The 14,291-nt window shown below is 39.7% G+C and overlaps 1 protein-coding gene across 2 annotated transcripts; it reads left to right on the top strand.

Moving 5' to 3' along the window:
* Positions 1 to 6,355: 6,355 nt before the first annotated feature.
* On the top strand, positions 6,356 to 13,713 carry CLN5 (CLN5 intracellular trafficking protein). Of its 2 annotated transcripts, none has more exons than XM_004481971.4 (4): positions 6,356 to 6,781; positions 8,908 to 9,073; positions 9,795 to 10,020; positions 12,459 to 13,713. In XM_004481971.4, exons 1-4 carry the CDS (start codon positions 6,609 to 6,611, stop codon positions 12,950 to 12,952), a joined length of 1,059 nt encoding a protein of 352 aa, XP_004482028.2. In that variant the 5' UTR covers positions 6,356 to 6,608; the 3' UTR covers positions 12,953 to 13,713. The 2 variants fall into 2 exon arrangements, with proteins under 2 accessions (XP_004482028.2, XP_058132545.1); XM_058276562.2 differs by having other exon boundaries at positions 11,406 to 13,713.
* The last annotated feature ends 578 nt before the right edge of the window (positions 13,714 to 14,291 follow it).

The raw sequence follows: 14,291 nt of genomic DNA, 5'->3' as shown, positions 1-14,291 counted from the left end.
GAGGACATCACCATGTTACAGGAAAGTGAAGGAACCGAGGGATCACTAGCCAGCCAGAACACGATTGATCCCAGAAGGAAGCAAGCCTTCCAGCTTCTGAAACTGCAAATCAATAAATTCCTGGAGTAAACCAACCCGTTGTGTGGTATCTCTCATTGCAGCCTGGAAACTAAGACAATGCTCCCAAGGTTTTTATTGGCGACTGCTGATATAGATAACTTCTGCCTCACAATTATAAGAATTCCAGACTCCCAGAAGGAAAGCAGATGTTCGTCATGAATCACATGGTTTGCACAAATAATCTAGGTACAGTGAACTACTCTCATTAGAGAACGGGTCAAGTGTCAAGTTTCCAAATGCCAGCCCAGGGCCAACCTTGCAAGCAGGCCCTTCTAAAGACAGCAGCCTCAGGCCTACTTTAACTTTTTTCTGCCAGGCCTTCCCCATCCTGAAACACCTTCCTTTTCTATTTGTGTGGCTTTGTAGGGTAGAAAAATAATGTTTTGGGAAAATTCTACTTCTCCCCCACATTAAGAATTTTCACTGCTCTGTAACACTTGAGTTCTGTAAGTTCTGTTTCATCATAGTATTAACTGTTACAGACCAAAAAGCTGTAATAATTCAAATTTACGTTCTTAAAATAAGGTAATTTTTATAAATTATATTTTATAGCAACTTTGTTTGGAGGCCTTTATCTAAAAAAGAGATCACAGTTAGAGAAGTCCTCTATGATCACCTCCAGAGACCACTCTAAGAACTGTGATAGCTTGCTTAGGGGACCCTCTTACGGGGGATGTTGGGTGAATTGTAGACACTCATTCAATTCAACAAAGGGGTATTGAGGGCTTAATATGTGCCAGTGGCTGTTACTGGTGCAGGAGATTGTGTAGTGAACAAAACAGAAAAATCCCATGCTCCCTTGAGCTCACTTTCTAAAATGAGGAGAGAGCCAATAAGCAAAATAAAGTAAACAGCACCAGGAAAATACTATGTGCCTGTTCTGGGCTCTGCCTCTTTTGTTCCTCTGCTGGTAGGAATGTGAGCTTGTGGATGCTGAGTTGAGTTCAGGCACCAAGAGAATTCAATGATTGTAAACCTTCCTTAAAGGGAATCAATAGCATCAAGTTCTTGCTGAGCAGTTGATTTAACCTGTGAGAATACAAGACTTGTGGCACTGTAGAAATGTAATTCCTTGACAATTCTAGCAGGAATTCCCTACACAAAACTGTAAGGATCCCAAGGGAGGGGGCAGAGTCACAACAAGATACGCTGATTTTCGTTCCAGCAAAGGTGAGCGTGTATGCATGTGTATGCGTGTGTGTGTAATCCTCTTCCACCAATATGAAATCTACCTGCAACAATGTGGTTTCTTATCACTTGGTAGTTCTTCTGCTACACTCATACTCTCTTCTCCTATCCTACTTCAAAAAATAACATAGGAAGAGTTCACAGAAATGGATAATTCAAAAGATATCCAAAGCAGATGAGTATTTCAGAAGCAACTAGTCTCCTGATAAACTTTGAGTGGTAGCACTTTATAGCTGTAATCACATCATAAGTCTTTATGATTCAGAGAACTTAAAAGAAAGTATCATGCCTTTATATGAATCATAAAGAACAGAATAAATGCCTTCAGAGAAATAATTTAAATTACTTCAGTCATCCGCTTCAGTTGTAAATGCAGACAACATTCCAATATCTCCATCTCACTTAAAAAATTCTCCCTGCTTTTTATTGTAGTTATTATTAAAAACAAGTCAAGTGACCACAGTTACAGTTGGTTCCTGGGAAAGAGCCAACCTGGAGGTTCAGGAAAAAGCCCTTGGAACAACTCAATGCCCATCTGTTTGAAACAGGGCAGGAAAGTGTTGCTTCTGACTTTAAAAAGTAAAAAATAAAAATGACAGTTTGTCTAAAAATCATATATATATGAATAATTCAACGAAGATTATTTAATATTTGAATCGGATAACATTTCAAGTACCTATTAACAAGTGATAGAGTAATGTAATTCATTTGATTAGTGCTAAATGGTGCTAAGGTGCTATTTTTCAAAGGATATTTCAAATATCCCCAACCATCTGAAGAGTGACGGACAGATTTGAAGTGTTTACTAGGAGTTAAAAATTGGGACCTTATTTATAAACGAAGTCTCTGGCCCATTTTTTAAAAATACCATTTTTCCTATTCCATCAAAAATTTCATACAGAGGGGCCCTGCATATGAAAGCACAGGTCACACCAAGTTGTTGGTAGCATCCACTCACATCCCGACAGAGGTGCTTGCATCCATGCTCCCTCATGGCAGTGGCTGTGCTGGCATCAGGAAATTTATCAGAGGAGAAGTGGTTAACTGAGTGGGAGAAAACATTTTTTAGGCACCTAACAGCATGGCTGTGCAGAAGGTTAAAATTATCAACTGACACTTTTCTCTCAAACACTGCAATGTTTGGAACAAAAGCTTACAGGCACTGCACTCAAAAGAAATCTCTTCCAACATGATGTTTCATTTAAATATCCAGTTGGTAAGAGAAATGAAGGCTAAATGTGCTAGGATCAACAGGAAAGAATTAAAGCGAGCACAAATTGATCTATACCACTGAATGATGCAATACAAGAGAATTGCTATTTTGAATTTTTTTTCTTACAGTGTAAGCCAATGTATTTTGAAAGAGTATGCCTATGATTTGATCAAAGCCACCTGGTCTTATCACTTTAAACCACAATCCCTTACCCTTCCCATTCCCATCTTAAAACCAATCACCAAATACTACAGCCCTGTAATAAAAGATAATTTGTCCATCCATCAGAAAAGCAGCCACATGTATATTTATCTGAAGGAAGGAAAATAAGAAAGCCCTGGAGAACCAGCTTACCCAGAAATCAGCTTTTCAGCCTTTTCTTTCCCTCCATCCACATTATTAACCTGACCCACTGTGACTTGACAACCAAGGAAGATCTTAGCTGACAGCACAGGGAAAACTGAAGGGTCGGCTTTACAGAACTGTTGACAGTGCAGTCCTTCCCAGCCAGGAAAGTTCTTGACCCCAAAACCACCCACAAAGAGAGAGGAGTTGGGATAATTTAATACAGCTGACAAGAAGAACCTATGAGCAATTCTTAAGTAAAGCATATGTGCAAAGGGCACATATGAGTAGTAACATATGTGATTAGCATGTAAAAATAGTATTTTTGGAAAATCTTCTAGACTTGATAATAACTTCGAAATAATTCATTAATTTTGTTTTAAAAAGTCAACATAGCAACATATAGTTGTCAAAGTTGCTCAGAGATCCTTTTGTAAGAAGTTGGTGACAATCATTAGGGGCACTACCCATCTTTAGCTTTTACACAGCTTCAATGTATAAAAAGTCCTTGTGGCAAATGGACTTTATAGACATAAGGATTTATAGTTATATAAAAATATATAAATTATTAAATAACAAACATTTTGCATTGACAGTATGTAATTCTGAAGGCACAAGCTGGAATATCCACAAAGATACTAATTTTTGCAAGGTAGTTCAAGTTTGGTATAAAGCAGAACTAAACTTAAAAAAAAATTCAAGATAGCATCATATCTCCTAAAAACAAAAACCTATCTTTATGTGCTATAATAAAATACGTTTGGAAGTCATTTTTGAGACTGATTTATAAGCAGTATTGTCTTCAATGTGAAAAACACTAATTTTACCATCAGTTCTCAGGGGCAATAATCTATAGATGATTCTCAGGTCAATCCTACTTGCAGTGGAAGAAAAGAGTGGCAAGTCTTATCAATCAGTCCAGCAAATCCTCAAAACAGCAGCAGCTCAAACAAAACAAATCCCCCTCACAATGCCCCACTGCGTGAAATTTTTGATGGCACAGAGATTCCAACTTATATTTTACACATGTATGTATGTGATAGCGTATACATATGTCCTTCATATCCATTACCCCTGGTATTCATGGCCTTTTGTAGTCCACTCTCATTAAATTTGAACTCACTTTCCATCAACAGAATGTAGCCAAAGTGGCCTTTCAAAGCTAAATCATAAGAGGAATTCATGGGTCTCTTGGAACAGCTGCTCTGGAGGATGCCAGCTATCACATAAGAAGCACAAGCACACTAGAAGTCCAAGGTTGCCTCACGGAAGGACCTTGTGGAGAAAGATATGCAGCAAGCCCCAGCTGTTCCAGCCACCCCAGCTCAGGCACCATACAGGAGGGTGATAGGCAGTCATGAATATCCAGCCCAGTTAAGCCTTCAGATGATTTTGGCTCCAGCCAGCTTTTTTTGTTATTATTGTTGTTAAAGATTTATTTTTTACTTCTCCCCCCCCCCCACCATTGTCTGCTCTCTGTGCCCATTCACTGTGTGTTCTTCTGCATCTGCTTGCATTGTAAGGCAGCACCGGGAAACTGCGTCTTTTCTGTTGCGTCATCTTGCTGCATCAGCTCTCCGTCTGTGCGGCACCACTCCTGGGCGGGCTGTACTTTTTTCACATGGGGCGGCTCCAGTAGTTCCCTGCACAGCAGGGCACTCCTAGCACACAGCAGCACTGCGAGTGGGCCAGCTCATCACATAGGTCAGGAGGCCCTGGGTATCAAACTGGGGACCCTCCATATGGTAGGCGGATGCTCTTATCAGTTTAGCCACATCAGCTTCCCTCCAGTCAGCATTTGATTGCAATTGCATGAGAACCCTCTAGTAAACACCACGAACTTGGGCCTAGCCAACCCAGAGAGCCAAGAAAGATAATGAACAGTTGTTAAAGTCACTATATTTTGGTGTTTTATACAGGAATAGCTATCTGGGAATATGTATGTAAAATAGCAGTAAGCAGCCTGTTCAGATAGATCTGTGTAAGTATCAAGAAGCAACGCACTCCTAATCTAAAATAATGATTCCAAAGTCTCATTGTGGGACATCTCCAGATTGTCTCCAAAAATTTCCAAAATATTGTGAACTTTTAAAGTAATCTTAAAATAAAACTGATTTTAACTGTTCAGTTTGAAAACAATAATATAACATACAGATCCTTATGAGGGGAATTAATTGAAAAAAGTAAAAAAATCTAAAAAACAATTACACTGGTATATCAATTTTTTATTTTAAAAGATGGAGTCACCTATCTAAAAGTGATTCCAGCAGAACAAGGGCCAGAAACAGGAGATCCTCTACTGTGATGTCCAAAGCCTCAAGCCCTATTGTGTGGCCCGAGAACCACAGGCCACCTGTAACCTGGGAGGTGAAATGGAATCTGTATTTTAACAAGATACCCAAGTAATTTTTATGTCCTCTAAAAAGTGAGACAATACTAGTGCAAGGAGCAATGGTTCCCAAATTTGTCTGTGTATGAGAATCATCTGAGAATCATCTGGAATTTTTAAAATTCCAAAAACCAAGCCATTTTCCAGACTAATTAAATCACCGTCTCTGGAGATGGGACACAGGCATCAATATTTTTTTTGGAAGCTCCCAGGTGATTCCTTGTGCAGACAAGTTTCACTGCTCACTCCAGGTAGAGAACTGGTCCTCAAACTTGCCTGCACAGGAGAATCACCGGGAGAGTTTCCACCTCCAGAAGGTCTGATGTAATTGGCTTGGGCTTTTGAAAGCTGCCCAAGTGATTCTCTCGTGCAGCAAAGCTTGAGAATTCCTGACCTAGATCCTGGCACAGAAAGGTTAAAAAAAAAAAAGGTAGCTGAGACTGCACCACCGTTTCTGGAAGGTTTTAAAGTCAGTGAGCTTTAATTAAAATGAACAGTTGGCTTCACAGCCATCAGCGAACCCACCAGGTATGACTGCACCAAGCTTGCAGAAGTTCAGGTCTGCCAACTCTTGCACGCCCCCCACAGGCACTGCTGGCTCTTTCCTCCAACACATTTCTTTCTGCTGCGCTCCCTTTCAAGTGACTAGCGATGCGTATGTCCTTGGCATTAGGAGCAACTATCTTCACTTTTAAAAATAGAAATAAAAACAAATGATGTCACTGCCCCTATGAAAACCGTCAAGCAAACCAGTAAGAGTGGAAACCGGAAAGGAAAGTCAGAAAACCACGAAGTCATTCTCTTTATCCTCAGAGCCAACACCAGCTACAAATATCAAAAGAAAGCGGTTTTCAAATATCTACGCTGTTTAGACCATCGGGCGCGTTCAGGGTGGTATGGCCGTAGACAAATATATATACTTTTTAAAATTGAAGTGGGGACCTGGTTTTATAGGTAGAAACACATAAGGCTCAAAAACATGAGGGAATTAATTACATCAACCCTTAAAATCCATCTGCGGTGCAGATTCTCGACCCTGGCTGCGTATTAGAATCACCTGGGGAGTTCGGACAAAAACAGAACAGTTAAAGCTGGTATCTGGGAGTGAGGAGCCGGGTCTGGGCATGAGTATGTCTCAGAATCTCCTCAGGTGGCTCTACCTTCTGGCCGGGTTCACGCTAAAGCAGAGTCTCCGGGCGGAGCGCACAGGGGTAAAGGCGGGACCCGCCAGCCGCCCGCGGCCGGAGTGCCGGGGTTGGCGCCGAGTCGGAAGAACAGCTCCGCGCATGCTCGGTTCACGGGGCTCGCCAACCGCCGGGCTGGGGAGACCGCTGAAGCCCCTGGAGCCGCCACATGGCGCCCGCAGGAAGCGTCGGCCCGGGGTCCCGGGGACAACCGAGCGCGGGCTCAGCCCCGGAGCGCGCGCCTTGGCGCTGGGTCCTAGCGCTGTTCTGGCTGTCGGCGGCTCCTGGCTGGCCTCGGGCCTCGAGCGATCCCGCCCAGCGCCAGTGGCCGGTGCCCTACAAGTGAGTGCGCACCGAGCGCTGGAAGGGACGCGCGCGGGGTGGCGACGGAGCGCGCACGCGGGAACAGGCGCGGACTCCTCGGCGCGCGCACGTCGCGGGGCGGAAAGGGTGGGGTGCGTGAACCCGGAGCCGGCGCGTGACCGTGCAGGGGCACGCGCGGCGGAGGCCCACAGGCGACGCCCAGAACGCCTGCAGTGCCTTCTGCAATGCAGAGCAAAGTTGAGAACTCAGGCGTCGCAGTTCCCAGGGGCCTTTTCTCATCTCGGGACCCTTGAGCCAGCTGTGGTTTGACGCAGGCTCAGAGCAGTCCCAAATCATGAAAGAATAGGGGAGTGACTTTCAGGTACAAGTAACTGCTTAAATAACTGGGGAAGACTGTTTGAATACCTTGTTTGGTACTTACTTAATGCATTGTCATTAGTTCCAAACAAATTTTACAGGTCCCAAGCCCCCGGAGCCGGTTCCCCTCTCCCCCCTGAGTCCCAGGCAAACCGAGGTTAGTCGCTTTCTCCTGTCCCTTTCTTCGACCTGGAGGCACGACTCGAGTCATAAGTCGAGGACAGAGGCAGCAAACTTGAAACTGACTGGAGTCTTTGACCCCAGAAAAGTGTTTACACGGCCTAAGACTGTCAGAGATAGATAAACTTGCGGGAAGAACACGTGTCAGCACTAGGCAGGCACCAAGATCAGCTTTTGGTGGACACACAAAATCCACCAACATCTCTGGGGGGTGAGGCGGGTAGCAGAACTGTGCTTGGGGAGGAAGGTTATCTAGTGGTTAGGGGCAGGTTCCGGGTTCTGACTGATCAGGATCAAATCTGGCTCCACCTTCACTAGCTATGTGCCCTTGGGAAAGTTACTCAGTGTCTGTACCTACCTGTCCTCAGTCGGAAAGTAACTCGGGGTTGTTGGGAGAATTAAGTCTAGTAAATATTGTCAATACTTTGATATTAGGAGTATTTGGCCCACCGAATGGTTTGCACCATTTTGGTGTTTTGCTTAATTTCCATGAAGAAAGGAAGTTTTGGTTTGAATCGGGTTTTCTTGAAAATATTAAACTATTCATAAGAGGTAACTGAATATTCAGTAAAACAAGAGTGTTTATGCAAAACTGCTCGAATTTCAATTAAGACCAGGTTTTTAACTATCGTTTCTTGGTGTCTCTTTAACAAGTGATTATAAAAATACTTTTAGCGTAAATTATGCTTTTAAAATTACTTTAGCCCTAAAATAAATTATACTGTGGGTAAGTGGAACTCTTGGTGAAATTCTGAAAATCGGACAAATGTATGGTTAAAGTATTTGTTTAAGCCAGGTGAACACCTATAAAACAGGTAAGTATACCAAAAGTTGTAACAATTTGGGGGGGTTTGTGTTTTTATTATGATTTATTAACCTCACTTTAAAATAAAAATTTCTGCTGATGTGTTAGGATTTTAAAACAGTGGATCTGGCTGGAACCTTAGGGATCTAGGATTCTTAGAGGACATTTAGAGGCAGCTTGTTTTTCATCTTTCCCTTCCCAGTTTGAGGTAGGGAAGGCAACCTGTAAAGGTGGGCTGAGCTAAATTTAACAATAATCCCTCTTCTAGTCCTACTGCCATGCCCTTCTGAGGCCTTCTTTTCTTGCCTGTGTTATTGCAATCACCTAACCTCCTCAGTGGTCACTCAGCCTTAATTTCGCCTCTGCACACACCCCTTTTTAATAAAATAAGATTTATTTTATAGCAAATTCAATCATTTCAGATCTGCTACTTAATATCTTTAAACTCATTCCCCTGCTCAACCCCCCCCCATGGTCACATGACTCCAGGGGTTACTATTCACACCGTACTGGATTTGTGCAAAATGCCACAGCCCCTGCTACCTCTTTCCTTGAGGCCTGAATTCTAGTATTAAAATGTACCTACCAGAGACTCTTATAAATCTTGTGATACTTGATATTTCTTCTTCCTGTTTACAGGATAACAAATAAAATGTTTATTTGTATTTATATGGTATGGTCTGAGTTTTGAATGTTTTCCTTAAAAATGTTACTGACAGTGAAGTAAAATCTGGATTCTAAGATGTGTGAGAAACCAAATTTCTGTTAGAATCTAAGTTAATAGTTTCTTTTTCTGTTTTAGGCGTGTTTCCTTCCGTCCAGAATCAGATCCTTATTGTCAAGCTAAATATACTTTCTGTCCAACTGGCTCTCCTATCCCAAATATGAAAAATGATGATGTCATTGAAGTCTTTCGATTACAAGCCCCAGTATGGGAATTTAAATATGGAGACCTCTTGGGACACATGGTAAGAATGCCTCTTGTTCTTATATCTTTGGTTAATTAAGTGATTTGGTTAATTACATTGATTTGATGGAATAATCACTGTTAAAATGGCAGATTTTAGGTCATGTTTATTGGCATTCTTCTTAGCATATATAAAATGAGTAGTCAAAAATAATGTAATTATTTACAAAGTAATTGCAATATTGTTTATTATATTTTGTAATATGAACAAGAACAACTGCGGTGACTTTAACCCTTTTTTATATTCTGAGTCTGAACCCAACGCCTATACCCAGCGCCTGGGGAAAGAAAGGAGGAAGCTCAGAGGAAGAGGCAAGGGAGGCAGGAAACACTTCTTGATTTCCAGGCCCTGTTGTATGCACCCTTTCTAGGTTAGTCCACCATCTAATCTTCTTAGCACTCTGTGAGATACATAGAGTTCTTTCCTGAGACCGTGGCACAGAGGCTTCTAGTACTTTTCTAAGCCGTAAGGAAATGAGGAGCATGTCCACATAGCATACTTCCATACTATCTGAGATGAGCCTAGTGGCCAAAACTAGAGTGGATGAGGGGCTAGAATTTGAGGAGCCATAGAGTGGGCACAAAAATAGCAATATGGAAGAGGAATAGCTGAGCAGTTCTACTTGATGTACAGTTGAGGGATACCACGTTTTCTCCCATTTGGTTGCCTGCATCTACTGTTACTTTACAAATCCTTTTATATGTATATTATTTTTACACAGAAAATTATGCATGATGCCATTGGATTCAGGAGTACTTTAACTGGCAAGAACTACACAATGGAATGGTATGAACTTTTCCAGCTTGGAAACTGCACATTCCCCCATCTCCGACCTGAAATGAATGCCCCTTTTTGGTGTAATCAAGGAGCTGCCTGCTTTTTTGAAGGAATTGATGATATTCACTGGAAGGAAAATGGAACGTTAGTTCTAATAGCAACCATATCAGGTAAGTTTTGAAAATATGGCAGCATTTGATGATTGTATCAATATCCAGATGAAAGAAATTGCTTTCATTGAGGCATTTCAGTAATGTTCTACTTTTTAGAGGTCATTTGTAAAATGTACCTCTAGACCCACTAACCTTTGACCTAAGCTATTAGTCATGCAACACTTCACCTATGACTATAGGGAATGATTGGCTTATCTCCTGACCTATTCCCTTCTCAAAATGAATAAAATGATTAAGTGATTTGTACAATTAAATCCAAATTTCTAAAATAGTGTGGGAAAATCCAGAGTCCCTCAAAAAATAACTGATTAAAGGACCTGTTAAATGCATCTTTAAAAAAAATTTTACTGATGATATATTAAAATTTTTTTTGATATTGTAAAATAGTAATAGTTACCATTCAGATGGCCTTACTCAAAAGGGATGGCACAAAAGGCATGGTTCTAAATACTTTACATATATGACATCATTTATCATCACAGAAACCCTCTGAGATAGTTATTATTTTTCCCCATTTTACAGATGGGAAAACTGATGCATAGAAAGGTTATGGTCACACAGCTAATTAAGTGGGACTCCAGCTGTGACAAGCCTCATGGGTCATTCTCTTAACTATTTCACTACACTGCCTCCTAAAATATCTATGACATTGTACATTAGAGGCCCTTTGAGCAATTTCAGTGTTTTACCCCTGATATTTTTCTATTCTTTCTGATGTATTGCTAAAACAGTTGGAGTTTTGCTGCATATGTTACATTTTTGGTTAGTGATGAAAGATGTTTAGCAGAACTTTTTCAGTAACTTCTTGTGTGTCCTTGGTCAAGTCACCATTTTACTTTATTGACCCAGTTGCCTCATTTGTACAATGGGGATGTACCACCATTGCATTCTAGAAATAAGGAGCTTGCCATATGATTTACAGAGCTCTACACTATAAATTGCTGTTCCCAAAAAAGGTGGAAACATACTGAAACGAAGGTAGTCTTTGTGATATGAATTATCCAGTGACTCATAGAACTTGAGTAATTCATGCTTGCCATTTGTATGGCTCTTTGCAAAGTATTTTGGAGTGTGTTAATTGATAGTTCAGTGGGAGGATGAGATATACTTCTTCCTTTTACAAAATAAGAAATTGAGACTCAGCCAGGTAAAGTGACTTAGCTTTTTCTTAAGGTGACAGAGCTGAATGTAGTAGAACCAGGATTAGAACTGAGGTCTTTTAAATGGAATCTGGGAATCTTTTAACAGAATCCACCATTCTACTGTCTAATCTTTCTTCCTACCTTCTAATTGATATGCTCCCAGCTATTCCAACAATATAAAAGTCCTTCTCTCTTAACAATGCTCAGAAAAATAAACAGCTGCTCTTTCTTTCATTCCAGGGCAGTTCACAACTCTCCTGTCTCCATCTCGACATTTCTCATTACCTGAAAATTCTTCCTTCTGACAATAATCTATAATCACATGAACAATGATCACTGTTTTCTATAAAATTATATATACTGGTACTTGAATCTTTTAAGTCATCAATCTCTCTTCTGATTAATCCTGTTCATTGACCTTTCTTCATGTTACACAACAGTGTTTTGAAGCATATTAACTCTTAATTACAGCAGTCACTTTTCAAAGTTGAAGTACACTAAAAATAGTATCCCCAGTTCAGTTCATACAAAGTGAAATGTTGGGACAAAGCTCAATTAGATATAATAAATGCCCAGGTGGAAGTTGTAACCATGCAGAGTACGACGTTTGATAAACATTTGGAGAGATTCTTCTGGTCTGGTACAAAGCAATAAGAGAGAGAAAAGAGTTAAGACAGCCTGGAATGTATATAGTCCATGACCATGAATTTGGCCAAAAACATTTCCAATTAGTTGGTTCATTGGAAGAATTTGTGTGGTGGGTGGATAGTTTGAAAAGCAGAATCCAAACAGCTGCAAGTACAGGGAGAAAAGGCAATAGGGCATGGTGTTTCCTCTAATATCATTTGTAGATAGGCCTTCTAGAGTAGCTGTTTCTCAGGCAGCCATTTTTATGTATGCAAACCATGCCTTGCAATGGAAAACCTCTGAATCTTCCCCCTCCCCAATTTTTCTCACAGTGCCTTTGCCCCATTCACCTTTTCCTTTTCCATAATTCTTTTGCCTCTGAAGCCAAGATTTGCTTTTGACTACAGCATAAATGTTTATAGAGTTGTTTGTAAGACTTCTCTATACATCTATTTTATCTTAACATTTATAATTCAGAAATACTTGGTGCTTTGCATAATGGAATAAAAATTGGCATTGTGTTTCTATTGTAAGGTACAGGTTTAGAAATTCAGAAACTTGTCATTTATTCATATGTGGTCATACCTTAGTGAGGCTATTATTAATAGAACAATTTACTTAAGACTAACATGGTTAACTTTGTTCACATAATTTTTTTTTAACTAGGAAACACGTTTAACAAAATGGCAAAATGGGTAAAATGGGACAATGAAACAGGTATTTATTACGAGACATGGACTGTCCGAGCCAGCCCAGAAAAAGGGGCAGAGACATGGTTTGACTCCTACGACTGTTCCAAATTTGTGTTAAGGACATATAAGAAGTTGGCTGAATTTGGAGCAGAGTTCAAGAAGCTAGAAACCAATTATACAAGAATATTTCTTTACAGTGGAGAACCTACTTTTTTGGGAAATGAAACATCCATTTTTGGGCCAACAGGAAACAAGACTCTTGCTTTAGCCATTAAGAGATTTTATTACCTCTTCAAACCATATTTATCAACTAAAGAATTTTTGTTAAGTCTCTTACAAATTTTTGATGCAGTATTTATACACAAACAATTCTATTTGTTTTATAATTTTGAATATTGGTTCTTACCTATGAAATCCCCTTTTATTAAAATAACATATGAAGAAATCCCCCTACCTAACATAAACTAAACACCCTCTGGTTTATAAAATATTGATTCTACTACTCTTATTTATCTATGCCACCAGCATTTTCATTTTTCAGGAAGTTATTTTACATTTGTGGATTTCTTTTCTTCTTTGGAACAGGAAGATAGAATGTACATCAGCAGCATATTAACATCTCAGGACTTTTAGTAAGAGAAACTGAAATTCTCATATATTGGCCAAAGTGAGCATGTTAAGGTAATCCTGTTTTCAGTCTCCAAACCTTTGTTAATATGGAGAATTGTTTCATATATATAGGATCTTTGGAGTAAAAATATCAAAATCGTTGATAGGGTATTTTTAAAATGTTAGCACATCCTAACAGTTTCATAGTGGAAGCTACTTTTTTCCAATGTCGTAGTTAAACTGTATGATTTAAATATCTTTTTAGTATAGCTTTTATAATTTTTGAAGCTAAGTCTAGTAGTCTTATTATATTATGCTTCATTCATCTTAACCATAAGGATTTATTTAGACACCATAGTAGGATTTTGCTTCCAGAATGTGGCTAACGAACACAAATCTGGGAGTTTGATTTCCGGCTAAAGCTTTGGAACTAGCCAGTAACTGGTATTTTGTGATTTAGGCAACTAAATAATGCTGAACCTTAGTTTTCCTTCTCTCTAAAATGATTCATCTCTCAAGATTGTTATAAAGTTTGAAATCATGTGTGTTTGACAAAGTATGTTTTCATAAATGATAGCTATACTGATTAATCAAAGAATAAACTGCCATCTTTAATCTTTCCTAATCTAAGTGCCAAACTTTGTTGGGTTTCATGATAATCACATAGACTTTGAGCTGATAGCATGGTACATCTGTGGTTCTTCAAACATTTGAGGTATGAAAGTGATCTGACTGCATGTATGTCTAGGTAAACAGGTATCCTCCAACACCTTCATTTCTCTGTATGATTCTCTCATTTCCTACAAAATCTGCCAGCTCAATGAAGAGTGTGAACTTCCCAAAACGGACGCTTTTTTTCAAGTATCCCCAATTGATGATTAACTGAACACATTTGATCTATTCATAGAAAAACACCAGTCAATAAGATGATGGAGCAGAGATCTAAGTATTTAATATGTAAAATACCAGTTATATTATTCAGTCTAAACTAACATCGGAGTACTTTCTCAGGGGCTGGTACATTATCATTGAGTTCTCATAAAAAGCCTAAACATAAATATAAAATTTACCTGACCCACATGAGAAAATTGGGACTTGGAAAGGTTAAGTGAGTTTTCCAAGGCTACCCAGCTAGTAGTAAAGGAGCCACATTCTGAACCCAGGTTCTCCTTACTGAATTGGATGCCCTTTATGAGTT

The sequence above is a fragment of the Dasypus novemcinctus genome, chromosome 15 (genome assembly GCF_030445035.2).
Source record: "Dasypus novemcinctus isolate mDasNov1 chromosome 15, mDasNov1.1.hap2, whole genome shotgun sequence".
NCBI classification, from domain to species: domain Eukaryota; kingdom Metazoa; phylum Chordata; class Mammalia; order Cingulata; family Dasypodidae; genus Dasypus; species Dasypus novemcinctus.
The sequence above is the reverse complement of the archived record's forward strand: the minus strand, read 5'-3'. Positions and strand labels throughout refer to the sequence as shown.